This window comes from Malaclemys terrapin, chromosome 5 (genome assembly GCF_027887155.1).
Source record: "Malaclemys terrapin pileata isolate rMalTer1 chromosome 5, rMalTer1.hap1, whole genome shotgun sequence".
Lineage (NCBI taxonomy): Eukaryota > Metazoa > Chordata > Testudines > Emydidae > Malaclemys > Malaclemys terrapin.
In genome coordinates, this window is record NC_071509.1 from 89,675,978 (window position 1) to 89,692,577 (window position 16,600).

General features: G+C 41.0%; 1 protein-coding gene across 2 annotated transcripts in view; it reads left to right on the plus strand.

The window, feature by feature from the left end:
• The window catches only part of INPP4B (inositol polyphosphate-4-phosphatase type II B), a 309,880-nt gene that overhangs the window by 26,288 nt on the left and 266,992 nt on the right, over positions 1 to 16,600 (plus strand). For both annotated transcript variants that reach the window (XM_054031037.1, XM_054031038.1), the window contains exons 4-5: positions 9,611 to 9,729; positions 11,818 to 11,934. In XM_054031037.1, the coding sequence (XP_053887012.1) occupies positions 9,611 to 9,729; positions 11,818 to 11,934 (236 nt within the window). The remainder of the gene's footprint in view (positions 1 to 9,610; positions 9,730 to 11,817; positions 11,935 to 16,600) is intronic.

Sequence of the window (16,600 nt, forward strand, 5' to 3'; positions counted from 1 at the left end):
TTTACTAACACTATTTAAGTCATGATCTAGCATTTTAGATTTCCTTATGCTGATACTCACATTCTTTTCAGGTGCCCAACAGGAGTGTGGAGATATTTTCTTTATAAGAATGAAATTGTTTTATTTCTTTTCTTTTCTTTACAGAACATATGGCTCTACTAAAATGATTAGCATAAACACACACCAGTAGTTTTCTAAGTGGACTGAATTTAGAGCATTTATCCTAGTGCACCATATTCTCCTTATTTTGAACACAATTATGGCCTAACTTACATCAGCATTTTAGAGAGCGTAAGAGGATAAATGGCACACCCGCAGGTAGGAAGTAGACTTGCGTACACACTGTGCACAGAAGGAATTGTGCATTGTGCTCAGTACTGCAGAGGCTGCACAGCGGGCCAATGACAGAGCCAGATGCAATATGCAAATAGAGGCAGAGATCCATGCCAGAAGGGTCTGGTCATATAAATGACATCTCCATCCGAAAAAAACAAAACAAAAAACAAAAAAAGCAGCAGAACATGCAGCACCAGCAAGTACTAGATCAGGGGTGGGCAAACTATGGCCCGCCAGCCAGATCCGGCCCGCCAGCCGTTTTAAGCTGACCCTTGAACTCTTGCTGGGGTCTGGGGCTTGCCCCACTCTGGCGCTCCAGCCAGGGCACAGCATTGAGGACCGCTCCACATGGCTCCCGGAAGCAGTGGCATGGCCCTGTTCCAGCACTCCAGCCAGGGAGCAGGGTCGGGGGCCACTCCATGCAGCTCCCAGAAGCAGCAGCATGGACCCCCTCTGGCTTCTATGCGCCCCAAGGTCCCCCGCTCCAATGGCCCCCTCCGACGCTCTAAGGGGAGCTGCAGGGGTGGTGCCTGCGGATGGGGGAGTGTGCAGAGCCGCCTGGCCATGCCTCCATGTAGGAGCTGGAGAAAGGACATGCCACTGCTTCCGGGAACGGCTTGAAGTAAACGCCGCCCAGAGCTTGCATTCCTGAGGCTCTCCCCATGCCCCAACTCCCTGCCCCAGCCCTGATCCCCCTCTTGCCCTCTGAACCCCTTGATCCCAGCCTGGAGCACCCTCCTGCACCCCAAACCCCTCATCCCCAGCCACACCCCAGAGCCCACACCCATAGCTGGAGCCTGCAACTCTTCCCGCACCCCAATCCTCTACCCCAGCCCTGACATCCCCTTCCACCCTCCGAACCCCTCTGTCCCATCCCAGAGCACCCTCCTACACTCCAAACTCCTCATCCCCAGCCCCACCCCAGAACCCGCACCCCCAGCCGGAGCCGTCACCCACTCTCGTCCCCAGCCTGGAGCCCCCTCCAGCACTCTGAACTCCTCATTTCTGGCCCCAACCAGAGTCCACACGCCAACCCCAATTTTGTGAGCATTCATGGCCCATCATACAATTTCTATTCCCAAATTTGGCCTCGGGCCAAAAAGTTTGCCCACCCCTGTACTAGATGGTGCAGCACCCCACTTGTAAACTGCACTGGTGAACAGCTGGAGCAAGTCACTGTGCATGCATCGTTGCAGCTGGAACACAATGGCCAGAAAAGGGTGCCTCAGTCACTGGACCCCAGATGTTCCCTTGCTACTAACACAGCTTAAATAAGCATGGCTTCCAAGACTGAACTATGTGGCACACTGCTCAACCTAAGATCCCAATGTAGCATCAGTAGCAGGCAACAGTATGAGGTAGTGTAGCACTTGGCAAGTCACAATACTAAACGTGTCTGTGTTAATTCCTCTGACGAGGTAGGGAAGACCTGCCTCCTCCTTACACATGTGGTGCATACTGCTGAGCTACAATGTAGGCAGGGGCCTCCTTGACTGTTGGTGGCAGCTGCAATGTTAGATTATGGTCTTGCCCTTTTATTCATGGTATTTTTTCAGATAGCAGAAATCTAGTGTTTGGAAATGGAATAGTTTGTGATCTGATCAAGTTTCAGGCATCCAGTATTTCCCATAACAGATGAGAAGGAGTTACAAAATATAATTTTCTGAAGTATTGCAAATGCCAACCAAAGTGAGCAGTGAGTGTTCTGGGATAGAAATTTTGTGGTATTGAGAATGGTAATTTGAACTGACTTTGTTCTTTTCCCATGTAAATAGGCTGTATGGATACAGCAGGCATCACATCTCTCTCACGGTCATTCCCCCCCTTCCCTTCACCACAAATTTATAGCATTTCTCCAAAGCAGTCTTTTTTTTTCTGGCATATGCTTGTCTGGCTTTAATGTTGGACTCTACAGTGACACTTAACTGTTTCTTAATGTTGTAAGGTTTATGTTAGTTCCAAAGTTCTATGAATGAGGGTGACTTTTTTTCTGACTGACATACCAGCTTACTACTTAAGGTAATCATAGTTTAAAACATTGTTTCTCCATTGCAGAAATCACAGGGATTGCTCTTAATGTCCCTCGTCTAACTGATACAACCCCACTTTCTGATACTGTACTTTAACATGAACTATAGATGGGGGCTGTGCTCCCACTGCTAACTACAGACATCGCCCTGTAAAATGTTAGCTGTTTTATATACTATGCATTTTTGCTGAACTAGGTTACTGTAGTATCCAGTTGTGACTGGCAGGAAGGACCCAGGTCAGGCGAAGCACCGCTGTGAACATCTATACTGTCAAGTCATACTCAAGTAGCTGCATCCACACTGGTAATACATTAACCCAGGCTAGGAATCCTGGTGGCATATCCCAGGTTTCTTAGTGCTGCACTAAGCTGCGTTGCTCTGTGAATTTTTCTCCCAGAAAACACAGTGAAACATGTCTGTCCTTCCCAGGTCCCTATTCAGAGGTATACTTAGCTCACCAACACCATAAGTAAAGCACTTCTGGTTTTTCATACTCCTCACTTCTGTCCATGATCTCAATTTCAGCTGGTATCAAGGCATTGATCCAGCTCAGGAATGTGACCTGTTCCAGCTTTTGGCACCATTAGTGCAATGCCAGTTTCCACAATTGACAGCAGAGAGAGGGCATGAGACATGGTGGAAGGCATTTTGGCAGTGGTTTGTCACCCTCCTTGGTGAGGAGATCACACCAGCCACATGCAGACATAGCAGAGTGGAGACAGCTGACTAGTAGATCTGGAATAAGGCCAAGCGCAGAGTAGTGGGACTACATCATCATACAGAAGTGGGATGACCAGCAGTGGTTCCAGAACTGCCTGATGAGGAAGGCCACCTTCATGAAGCGGTATGAGGAGCTTTCCCTGACCCTTCAGTGCCAGGACATGCAGATGAGGGAGGACATATCAATCCAGAAACTGGTTGCTATTAGTGTCTGGAAGTTGGCTACCCCTGACTGCTACCGGACCTTGGCTAACCAGTTCATTATTGGCAAGTGAACACTTGGTGCTGTGGTGATGGAGGCTTGTGAGGCAATTATTGCTGTGGTTTACCCACAGGTGGTAGATGTGTCTGCTCCTCCCCCAGGGGGATGCCAGAAAGGATACTACTTGCTCATTATTCAGGCCTTTGTCCCAGCCATGGCAGGAGGTTCATGGACACCAATGTGGGATGCACTAGCAATTGCATGATGCCAGGTGCTCAGGAGGCTTGGCGTTTATCTGTTTGGACAAAAGGGAGTTTATTTCCTTCATACAACATAGATATCAATGGGGTGTCTGTGCCCACTGATATTTTAGGAGACCCAGCCTATCTTCTGCTGTCCTGACTCAGAAAGCCCTCCTCTGATGTGAGAGCATTTAGCCTGCTGAGCAGTTGCCCGATGACAGAGGAATGTACGTTTGGCCAACTGAAGGCAAGATGGTGTTCTATAGTAGCCAGTGTGTGTAGGCTATGCATTGCACAACATGTGGGAGGAAAAAGGGGAGACCTTTCACTAGGAATGGGTTGAAGACAATGTTGTTTTTACAGGCCTGGTACAGGCAACCCCAAAAGTGCACCTCTGATCACTGGGGCCAGGACAGTAAGGAATGCCTTGTGTGCCCACAACCTTGCTTTGTATGGGGAAATGAAACCCTCACATTTCTCTTTATCAGTTTATCTATTGTTATGATGAGACTTTAATAACCGCTTTGGTTTAAACATCCTGCCTCTTTGTTTTCTAAGCACTCACACGCTGATGGATTGTACAACCAAATACTTTATTAAAATTGAAAAGTGAAGAGCAAACAAAATCAACAGTAGCACCAATCAATGTAGCTGGATAGGAAAAGATCTATCTTAGAGATGTTTACACTGTAAGAATCTGCAAACCCACAAAGTCTCTAGCTGGGGTGGTATTGGGAGGACCTCCCAGAGTGATGGGTCTTGGAGTTAACTGCCGTATTCAGCAGGTGTTCACACTACTCACATCTGTTGTTTCTGTCTGTCTACAGACTCCAACAGATATCACTGGAATGGTTACCCTGGGTTTGTTTTCAAGCTTTTCTCTGCAACCCCAAGGGCTAGAAACTTCCTTTTGTTTTGTTTTTTAAATGAAAGTTTAAATTCTGATCTGACTCCATGAGCTGAGACCCCAGGCAAGAGCCTTAATCCTGGATGGGCTGTGTAACCAATTTCCCCCTTGCACAGTCCTGATGCGCACACAAAAAAGATCTCCCAAAAGAAAAAAAGCAGAACAATATGTTAGTGCAGTGTAGTGAACAGTATAATATTGAATGATGACAGAGCTCAATACTAATCTAGAAGTATACATGCATCTTGAAAGAGACTATGTGGAATAGGAATAGTGCTACTACTTGGAGCACACCAGCGGAATGGCAGAGAATTGATTGACAAAGAAAAGCATTTCTTCTGTTTGTTTAGTTTATACTGCATATTGTGGAAGGCTAATTTTACAATGTTATTAGTGGAATAGAAATTGTTAGTCATGAAAACAGAACAACAGCATTTTAAGTACTTCCTCTGTATTTTTGTTTCTTTGAAAATGAAGTTTAAATGTTGAAGAATAAAATCGGTGAAATGTGTGTCTGAAGGCATTTTATACGGTGTTTTGTACTGTAAAACAGTTTCATATATGGACCACAATATTTTGTAAAGTGTATAGATATAATCATATTCTAGAGCAGTGCCTCTTTACAGCCATTCATCACCCCCTATCACCCTTCACATCAGTCACTTTGAACATCTCTGGGTATCTTTTACACATAGTGTATATGCATTTTTTCTTGGCTTAATATGTATTAGACCATTTTTTCTGTATATGTCTTAGGTGTTTTATTTTTTTTTAATTCCTAATGCACCTTCTTCATTAAGCTTTCATTGTGCACTGGTTGACTTAGCAGAAATGAGGTCATTGTGGGGATGAATGACTCAGGCTTTTGAATGATGAGTTAATGGTCACAGTGGATAGATTCATATACTTTGGCATGCAATTCCAGGTTGCTGGTTCTCAGTCCACTAAGTTTTCTGTCATTTCCAGAATTAAGTCAAGTATAGGGTAGTGTTGAAAAGTAATCTAAACCTCTGCCTGTGTGTGTGTGCGTGCATGTGTGGCTGGCATTGGGCATCAAGGATAGGGTGACCAGACAGCAAGTGTGAAAAATTGGGACAGGGGTGGGGGGTAATAGGAGCCTATATAAGAAAAAGACCCAAAAAATTGGGACTGTCCCTATAAAATTGGGACATCTGGTCACCCTAATCAAGGAGAAGGGGAAACTATGTTCATCTCATCTACCCCCTCCCACGTTGTATGTTACAGATCTGATTAAGAATACACTCCTACAGGACATGTCAGGGTTGTTTTATACAAACTTTTGTCTATAGAATATTTCAATTATATTAAATGGCTACATTTATGCATGCATTTGTGTTCTATGCAGTAAACTGGTGTTAGTTTCCTGAACCATACTGTATTTCTGTATATCAAAAGAATGTGAAGAAGCTTAGAGAGGGCAGCCAACAAGATATTGGATTTCCCAGGGATAGAGCCAATACAACAATTCTAAGGACAAGAAAGCAGTGGACATCTGTGGAATTTTCCGTATTATAAACAGGATGAAGTGAGCTTCTCGCAGTCTCTTGTATTGACTCTACAAAGTTTCACAACCAGACCATTTGTGTAGGTGGTTGGGTGATGCACTAAGGTTCAAAGTGACACATTTGAATGAGATCCCAAGCTTCTAGTATTAGACAAGGCATAGGTTAGTGCCGTTAGTGAGATCTTCATGGGATAGCAGATCTCAAGAGAAGTCCTCTATAGAGTTCTTTGGCAATGATCTGGGCAGGCACTCACCTCCGTGGTATGGCCTCAGGACAGCGAATGGTGTAACTGACCACCATTGGGGTGAATTGGTGTCCCCTAAGAGTTCAAAAATGTTTATCCCTATGTGCTCAAAGGGCACTAGGGGGAACCTGAAATTTCCCTTTGCTGCTCAATGTTGGCACTCTGAACAGGAGGCGCAGAACTTGTGAACCCCAAGCCAATAAAATTTGGCTTGTGCACGTTACTACATGTTGTTTCTTCCTAGGTAGTCTGAACAAGACAGAGGATGAGCTTATAGCAGGATCTCTGGTTAGGTATCTATTGGTGCGAAGAGCTGGTGGTGTACTAGCTTGTCTGCAGTCTGAATTTACCAAACAAAGCAAATGCCTTTACATTTCAAAGTGTGAAAATTGCAAAATTTGGGACTTCCAGGTGATCGCCCCATTATAGTTAGTTGTGGATAGACCTCATTTTCATGTTGTTCCTACATCAGATCATAAGATCCTGACAAGAGGTCTGAGATGAGGTCTGGTAAAGATATAATACCATGGCTAGTTTCAGCATCCTTGGGGGATTTCACAAAATGACCTTAGAATAAACCTGCCCACATTGCATCTCTGACTTTTCTGGGATCAAGAATGGCCGTACATTTTGAGGGAGTCTTGTCAAGGCTAAAATTTTCAACAGTGCCTAAGTGACTTAAGCGTCTACATCCTATTTCCACAAGTGACTTAGGCACTTAAGAGCCCAAAATCCATTGACTTTCAATGAGACTTAGGAACTGTTGAAAATGTTACTCCAAATCTTCAATGACTATTTCCCAACCTTGCTATAACCTGGTTCAACCATATCAGTGTTTAAAACCCTCCTAATAATGATCCAAGGTACTTTGCTAGCAATCTCAATCCCATCCTTCACTGCTCTCTCTGATCAGGATGCTTGTAGAGATAAGACTGCATGGACACAGGTGATCTGCACAGGATCTATACCAGGATGGTGTTTGGGCACAGCCAGAGTCTACTAACTCAGACATGAGTTACTTCTGAGACTACCAAATCTTCACTGGGCCAACGTAGACTTGATGTCATCTTTGTTTCCCCCCCCCCCCAACTGGTCAAGTCACACAAGCCTCTGTCCACTATCCCATCCAATCCCACAACTAAAACAAACAGTCAGATAGATCCCTTTGGTCTCTGTAATCTGATAGTTACTTTTGTAATTGGCCAGCAGAAGGTTCCCTGGTAGGATTTTGAAATCTTTCTGAGTATCTGTCTGTTTTCATCTGTCTCCTCTGATAGCCTAGTGCTCCCCCCCCCCCCCCGCCATCATCTCTGATGGCTCATCATATTTCCAGGGGGCTGGACCCTCCTTTCAGGATTGGTATCTGGGTTGAAGTGACTTGTAAGTTCAAGTCAAAGCAGGTTGTTCATTGCCTGGAATGCTTCTGATACAGTGCCAGCTTATGCCGATGATCCAGTCTTGCACATTCCCTGGAAGGATGTTCAGGTATTTTCCTAGATCAGTAGATTCTCTGAGCTATTCATAGATCAGTGTCACAGGATGGACTTGCCCTTTAGGAATTGGGTGATGGCTTGAGATCAGGACCTTGCAAGGAATGATTGTGACTGGAATTTGCATTGCCACCTTCAGCTACTCATAGTCCTTGGCAAATTTGTTGTTCTTTGGCCTTATAAACTGCTTTACTTCCTCCTTCAAGAAAGGTGAAATTCAGGTAGGCCATGTCTATCTGGCCCACTGGGATGCGATAGCCATTCCCTCAAATATAGTGAAGTAGGCCTCCAAGTCAGATAGGGTGGTGCTGGTAGTTATAGACATATCAGTGAGTCGGTGATCTTTTAAAGCAGTGGCTCCAGAAATTGCTGCTGAGTTGCTCTTTGGCTCTGTTGCTGTTATATCTGCCATTTCATGAGGTCATCATCATGTAGAGAAGTTGTCCGTATACTTACTTTCAGTACTAAGATATGGTAGGACCAGTGTGAGAGTGTCTAGCGATAGATTTCACTGGCAATCCAAATTTAAACAGAAACCGCAAAATACTCTCTGGGGCTTATGTTTTATTATTTCCAGGTTCTGATTTAACCATAATACAAAAATGATGAAAGTTTCTGTCTGCTTTCCTTTTATGTTGTCTACAAGGCATTCCAAACACAATAAACTCCAAACACACAGCAGAAAAATACAAACCACATTAGGTATGTTTTTGTTTCTCCAGAACTCCCCGTCTTGCCTTCTCATCAGAGCCAGGTAGCTAGCTTGTTTGCCTGCTCTGTGAGTAACCCAGCTCATCTTTAAGGTGCTGAGCCTAAAGGTCAGCTGCATTTAAATGAGTTCCAAGCTGGCAGTAACTCCCTGAGAACACCCTGAACCTTTGGTTGGAATTAATTTCTGCCTGGCTTGGCAGGGTTTCTAGGGTACCACTGGGGGACTGAAAAATCTATAAATCCCATCACAACCCACTTGTAGGAACCTTTCTTAACTGAAGAGAGCTGGATGGGTTCCCTCCAGTTCTGGAGCCAATTCATGTCCCCATTGGCAATGCTGGTTGCTGCTGAGCAGCTCAACTGTGGTCCCCCTCCTCAGCACTGAAGGAAGTCAGAGGCACTGTTTTTGCAGCCCTTTCTGCTCTTTCTATTAGAAGACATGAGAGACTGGGTCTGGAAAGTAAACTCACTCACTTGCATGGCTATGTGAAGCACTAATTGCATAGTTTCAGCTCAGACTGAAAACTCATTATTAATTAAAAACTGAATTCCTCCATATTTATCCAGTAAAATGAGTTTTAATAATGATGTGTTATAGCCAGAGTGCAATTATTCTTCCCATTTATATCTGTCAGTCACTAACAAACAGTTGATTTTTATTGTTGCTTTTAAAAATGTAGATTTTTACCCTGTGATTAATACTAATCACGAAATTGATAATGTGGTGTTAGAACATCTAAACCAGTGTAATCAGTGACAAATTTTAATTGGTTTAGAATTTTCCTGAAACAGTGAAAATACCATAAAGTTTGTTAGACAAAAGATGACCAAGTAAGGCTGCCTGAGAGAGATTTCATGGCAAATTAGCTGAAAGCTGATGTTTTAACTTTGAAGTTATCTAGTGTCACAGAGCGTGCCTGTGCGTGCGCATGTGTTCGTATAAAAGAGCTGATGAGCCTCTGGCAGGGAAGTCCTGCAGAAGCTGCAAATGTGGTTAGTGGAAATGAAATCTCAATTCAGCTCTGCAGCATGTGACTTCCTATTTCTGTAAACTACTTCCCAGGGACTTCCTCTGCTAAATCAGCTCAAGTCTTTCAGAAGTTTAATCCAGAGCTATAGTTTAGTCTGCTTTGTCCCATGTCAGAGTTTTCTCTCAGATTTGTTTTTAGAGGTTTTTTTTTTTTCTCTTGTGCCATTTCCAGCATGCAAGGATCTAGTGGCTACTGCCCGTGATCGGAAGCTGAATACATTTGTACAGATCTCAGTAGTACATCCAGCAGAACAGACTTTGACGAGATATTCAAGCACTGAAATTGTGGAGGTGAGCTTCCTTTTATTACATTCCCATTCTTTGCTAAATTTCATATTATTTCCTTAGAAAGTGAATGAACAGCTGAAACAAGTTAGTGCACAGTCTTTAGTAGGCAAGCTTCACTGTAGAAATTAGCAAAGCATACCTGAGAATGTTCTGCAGTTCTTGGCATGTAACCAGGAAAAACAGTGGGAAATGAACTTGCCTGTTCATGAAAGGTCTATTTTTCCAACAGGAGACATAAAGAATAGTCTGGTTCTTCAGACATAGCTTTAGAGTGAGCTGGAGAATATTTGCTCTCATTAAGAAACAAAACTATATAAAAATAAGCTAAAATATGAGTGCAAACATTTTAATCACAGACGAATGTAGTACACATTATGTAGTGTTTTCTTTTCATTTTTGTTTTATTCTCCCCTCAATTGGAAACTTGACATTTTTGCAGGTTTAAAAGTGTGTGTTTGTTTTTTGATCGGAAAAGGAGAGGTATGTATAGATTTAATAATAATCTGCTTTACATTTTGTAGCAAAAGTTGCACGGTTGCTTTGCTAGTGCTTGTATTCTCTCCCTTTCCCCCCCAATTTCAGTTTCATAAATAGTGAAGTTTATATTTACTATGATAATTACGTAAGTGAAACTATGTAGAATAAACATAACTTTTCATGTACAAAATATTGGAGAAGATTATTAAAAGCAAGATAGTGTCACCCCAAATACAAATTCAGAATTATTTTAACAGATAAACTGAGCTGTTTGATAAATCTAAGCCATAGGAATGTTTCATAAACACTTTGTGTGATCTTCTGATTCCAGCTGACTGCTAATTCAGTTGTCATGATTTGAACCATCAGCCATCCTGAAACTGCATCATTGAAATAGCCTGCAACAGATCAGGATGGTTCAGTGCAGACTGTCTAGCTTGATGGTACTGTTGTAGGTGGAATAGATGATTCAGACAGAAGTAGACTCATTTTCTATTATGAAGATGCGGATTCTGAACAGCTCTGAATTTGTCATGTTCACGCTCTGGGTGTCTGTGGTTAGGACACTTCCTTTTTAGTAGTTGGTGGATTTCATTAAAATGGAAGGTACACCAGACAAATGTTATGTGAGTTATGCTAAAAACTTCCTCTCAATTATTAGGAAATTTAAAGATATCTTTAATTTTCAAAATACATTTAAAGTTTGTTTTTAGATAGAAAGTTTTTATTATGTTTATGCCAAAGAAATGACAACAATGGCGTCATATGTTATGTTTCAAAGTTTTCATATATTAGAACTTAGTAACGTTGCTAGTGCAGCGCTATTTTAAATTGCTAGAGCTAATCAGAAAACTACCAGTTTTCTGGATTCCGTCATACACCACTGTTGTATTATTTTTTTAAAAGAAGATAATGTAATATCCAAAGTCTGTAGCCTAAAAATAATGTTTAGGGGATTGCATATTTTTTACTATACATTTTGAACTGGATATTTAGCAACAGAAAGTCTACTTATATAGGTATAGAGTTATTTTATAAGTCAGTCTGAGGTAAGTTTGGAGTTGAATCTGCAAAAAACAATGCTTACATTTTTAACATTAGAAGATAATCATTGGGTAAGAAATTGAGTTAAATGTCAGCATGATACTTAAGCTGATCAATTTTTTAAAAATCGTGTTGATGTTATTGTGAGCCCTTTCTTTTGGGTGACTTAATCAACCAACATCTTCAGTTGTTTGCACAAATTATATCTATGTCCACAGTAGTAACTGTTAGCCTTAAGGAAACGCTTTTATAAAATGTCTTTCTTGAAAATGAATTGTCTATCACTGAGCACTATTAAGAGTACTGATGTATGGTGACAGGGCCACATGAGGGCATTTGTCAGCATCTGCATATCTCAGAAGCACCTCTTTTCAGTATGATTAAGTTTTTATGCTATTAAGTTTTATGTTGCTGACTTTGGTAGCATTTGGCAGTTCAGGTTTCTCTTTACTGTAGCAGATATATTTCCTTTAGAACTCCATAGTTTCTGCACACTCGTCCATAATTACATACTGCACAGTTCACAGCTGCTACCTTACTGAATCTGAGCTGTTTACTTGTGCTATACAGGGAACAAGAGACCCACTGTTTTTGACTGGTGTGACATTCCCACCGGAATATCCTATCTATGAGGAGACTAAAATAAAACTAACCGTCTATGATGTCAAAGATAAATCTCAGGACACAGTAAGTATCTAGCTCCTTTTCTTGCATAAATATTATTCAGACTTTTTCTCATTATGTTTGCTTCCTCTCCCCTCCCCCACCCCCCGTTTAGTAACATTGGAAACTGAAGACTATATATGTTGATTACTCAGAGTTGCTTTTGCTTTATTTCTAAAAATATCTTTACATATTTTTCATGGTGGTTAGAAAAGTGGAGAGAAATTGACAGGAATGTTCCTCTCCCCTCCCCCACCCCACTTCAGATGGACCATGTACTGTTATTTAACTTGTTCTATGAAACTGTGTAGGTATTTCTGGGGAAGAAAAGGTTACTATTGTGTGCCTTTTTTTATTGCTGGCAGAGAACATATGGAATAGATTGAGATAAGAAGACTGTAAATAATCTTTCCAGAAATATGTTACTGATCATATAATACTAGTCATGTAAAACATAAAACAATAGTAAAGCCTGTTATTTGAGGTTTAAGAAAGGTAATGGATAATCACATTTTGGTTTAATGTTTTGCATATTGATATCTGTATCTCTCCCAGCACTACCATTGTGATCAATAGTGAAGGGTACAAGGCATACTGTATGACACAGGAAAATCTAAATTAAATCCTATAGGACCAGATTGAGACTGTGAGTGGTTACTTGCATGAATAGACTATTGAAATCAGTGGAAGTGCTTATGTGAGTAATTAATCACTAATATGAATAAGGGTTGTACAAGCTGATGTATAGTAACAACAGTACCCAAGTTCATTATCTAGAGTCCTCAGGTAGAAAATAAAAATACAACTTAACTATACCCTGATGGTGCCACAGGAGTTACTCACATGAATAAAGTACTCATGTGCATAGGTTTTTCCTTAAAAAGAAAGAGAGTGATGTTTGTTGTTTCTACACATGTAATTTCAGTTAGATCCAACAGAATAGCTAGGAAGAGTTTTGGCCCCTAAAGATCTGTTTTCTTTTGAATGTGGGGTGTATTTTAAAAATAGTGTTTGGAATTTGTTGTATCTGTATAGATTTCATAGATCAAGGTTCAGGGATAACAGGGTTCAAAAAAGAACCAGATAAGTGTATGAAGGATAGGTCCATCCATGGTTATTAGCTAGGATGGGCAGGGATGGTGTCCCTAGCCTCTGTTTGCTAGAAGCTGGGAATGGACAACAGGGGATGGATCACTTGATGATTACTTGTTCTGTTCACTCCCTCTGAAGCACCTGGCATTGGAAGACAGGATACTGGGCCATATGGACTGTCCCAGTATGGTCGTTCTTATGTTCTAAAGTTATTTCTAATATTTTAAAGATATTGAACCAATATAATGATTTATAAAATTGAAGTATTAATTTAACATAAACAGTTAAAGGGTTTTTTACAGATTGGGCACAGAAATCTGGGCTTGCTGCATCAATTACAAATGTTTAAAAAAATAGCTTGAGCTCCAACTCCTCTTTCATTGCAGATTAAGCATTGTGTAAAGGGGAATAAATGGTGTTCCTGCTATTTCCCAATCAGTACCACTGTCATCCTCTCTGAAGACGTGGGTGAGAAGTGGACAGGTAGGGATGAGGATTGGGTAGTAGAGCCTTGACTATGCCTCCTCCTCATCAGCGCACTAGACAGAGTGGCTGAGTCAGTATGGTGGGTAGTAATAATCGGCTGCTGGTATGGGCACAGTGCTTTCCCTGCACTGCTCCTTGAGTGACACAGCTATATGCTACCCTTTATGCAGGGCAGAGTGCCCAATCTAGCCCATATAATTAACATCACTTGATAACTAGTCCATGTTTTTTAAAACGAGTCCATAGAATTCAATACTTCTCTGTGCTGTAGAATTCTACAGGATAGTTCAGAGAAATTCTTTCTCTTTCTTAAATTCCATAGGTTTTTAATTTCATAGACCATATGACATTCCTGTAGAACCACATTTCATTCCTACTAAATTGCTATTTTAAAAACTTTATATGTTACGAATATATGTAGCAGTTGTAACCTACATTATTACAACTGAGGCTCAACATTACAAAAAATAAATAAGTTGTGAGATGTATCATATCTGAATCTTCATAGTGTGGACCACCCACAATGTGTCTTAAGGTTCCAGAATGACTGGAAACTTACTTACATGCTGGCAAATAAGCTAGAAAAAAAATTAGTGATTTGTCTGTACTTCTACATGGCACAAAGCAGAGGTGATCATGTTTGCATCCATCAATGAACAAAGTTGATTTTCAGACCAGATAGTTGGAAGAACAAAAACCAAAGCTGCTATCCTGAAACATCTTAGTTATTCTTTTGTTGTTTCTCCTCCACTTCAGTTGAGGCTGAAATAGTTCTAATAAGGTAAATTTAGCATGTATTAAAGTTTGTTGAGTGTTGGGATTTAACTTTCAGAGCTAAATGGATGGGAGAATATTCATTTATTTTGCCCAACCCCCCATTCTATCAAAATAGATGTTGGCTCTCATTTTCAAACTCTCTTGGTTTCTAGCATAATTCAAAAACTGACGGTCAAATTTTGTTCACATAAGTAGTCACACTGAAGACAGAGAGTGCTCCCATAGTGAGACTATCAGAATTTTTTGGAGTGTGCTGTTATAGTTGCCCTTTTTGAACAGTTGACTCAAAAAATTCGGAGATTATCCCTGCAAAGTCTGTGTTCCTGAATCAGAAAGCAGACAGTTAACTTCTCTCTGGCCTGCCATTTAACTTGCATTTATATAACAAGTGCAGTTTAATTATATTTAAGTACTGTGCAGCTGGTACCACATTTATTGTACTTGACACGCTGAGTGTTCTAGCCACACCTTTTTACATTTTTTTGTGCATCTGTCTATTATGTTGGCCACAATTACATTTTGGCTGTGTGACATTTTCTATAATCATAACTTTTTAATATAACGAAACAGAACCTTTGTTGTTTAAAAGGTCTAGGTTAGGAAGAATGTTTTGTTAATGAAGGTTTTCATACAGATGGAAATTTCAATAAAAATAAGGCTATTTCTACTTTACTTTGAAGATGTAGCTGGAATAAAGAAGTTAATACAATGTGTTCAGGTTAACACTGAAATTCAAAAGCTGTAATTTTAAATTTAGCAAGCAAAGCCATGCATACAAGGCACTGGCTGCTGCCACATTCTGAAAAATGTACAGTGACATGTGTTTCCACATCACAAAGATTTTCTTTCCGTATTGCCATAAGCCAGTTTATTTATGTTTCACTGACTTAAGTCGGACTGTCTTTAAGATTTGATAGTTGAGTTTTGTCTTAATGTTTGGGTTGCAGCTGTTCTATAGATCATTGTACTAGAAAGGCATAATATGCAGTGTTTAAAATACTGGGTTTTCCCTTTTAATATAGGCATACAATTCTTAACTTTAGCAAAGGTTTTTTAATGGATTTCAGGATAGCATGTCCATGTTTGCACAAGTTGGTCTAGTAAATTTTAATGCTGAAAGGGATTCATTCTTTTCAGAAATACTGTATAGAACTAGTCAGATAATACTATCATATGCCCAGCAGAGCTGCAGAAAATAGAAGGTGTGAAACACATTAATGTACATTACAGCTGGGAAGAGAGCAAGTCTAGTTATTAGACTGAGTCAGGACTCCTACTCATATCAAAATTAAAAATACTGTATTGATTCTGTAGTTACTGTCCCAAACTTTTTATAAGGGGATTCTTCTGTTCCTAGCTCTGCTGCTGACTTGCTTCACTGGTGTGATTTTATGCAAGTGACTTAACCTTTCATTTCCTCAAACTTCCCATCTGTGCAATGGGTAAAATCACATCTACATACCTTGGTTTTTAAAATGCTATGAGAAACTTGGAAGAAAAGTGCTATGGAGAATAAGTATGACATGTTATGGGGCCTGGAGATATCCTCCTGACCTGCATTGGGAGAGGACCTTCAACACATGGATCTGGATCTGGATCTGAACTTCTCCCCAGGAATGGGAGGCTCAGGAGCTACTGCAGCATGGTGCTGCAGTCTCTGGCCCCTGCAGAGGCCTCTCACCCAGGGTCCGTGTGCAGGAGGAGATGGAGAGGAGGAGGTCTGAGGCCAGAAGGGATGCCTCTCATCCCACCTCTGGTACTGCAGAAGTTACCTGGAAAAAGTTATACAAAGTCAAGGAACTTGGGGACTGCAGTTCAACAGGTAGACCCTGACAGCATGTCTGAACTGGAGTCATACTTCTAGGGGCCTTCTGGAAGCCAGTATGCACATGTATACGAGGCCTGGCCTTCTGTGGATCCAAGGGATCTACCAGCAGTGGAGGAGATCCAATGGTGTTTACGCTCATCGTTCAATAGGATGCTGTGGGAATCTCTGCAAAGGAATTTTTGTGGAGAGTTCCAGGCCCAGAGAAGGGGAGGAACAGAATATTCTAGCCCACAGTTGTCTGTTAATATTTACATAGCCTTGTTTCCAAGTCCCATATTCATTTATTTATAAAATGTACATGTGGTTAGGTCACACTCTTCTCATTCTTTAAAAACATTTGGAAGTATAAAATCTATGTAAAACTTCACAAGGAGGAACTTTATGTATTCTGGGATTAAATCTAAGTGAACCTATGAATTTTGTGCAGTAATTAAATGCTGGCATGCTGAAATAACCCTTTTTGGATAGACTCAACAACTGGAATTAATGAGGGGCTTGTAAAATACA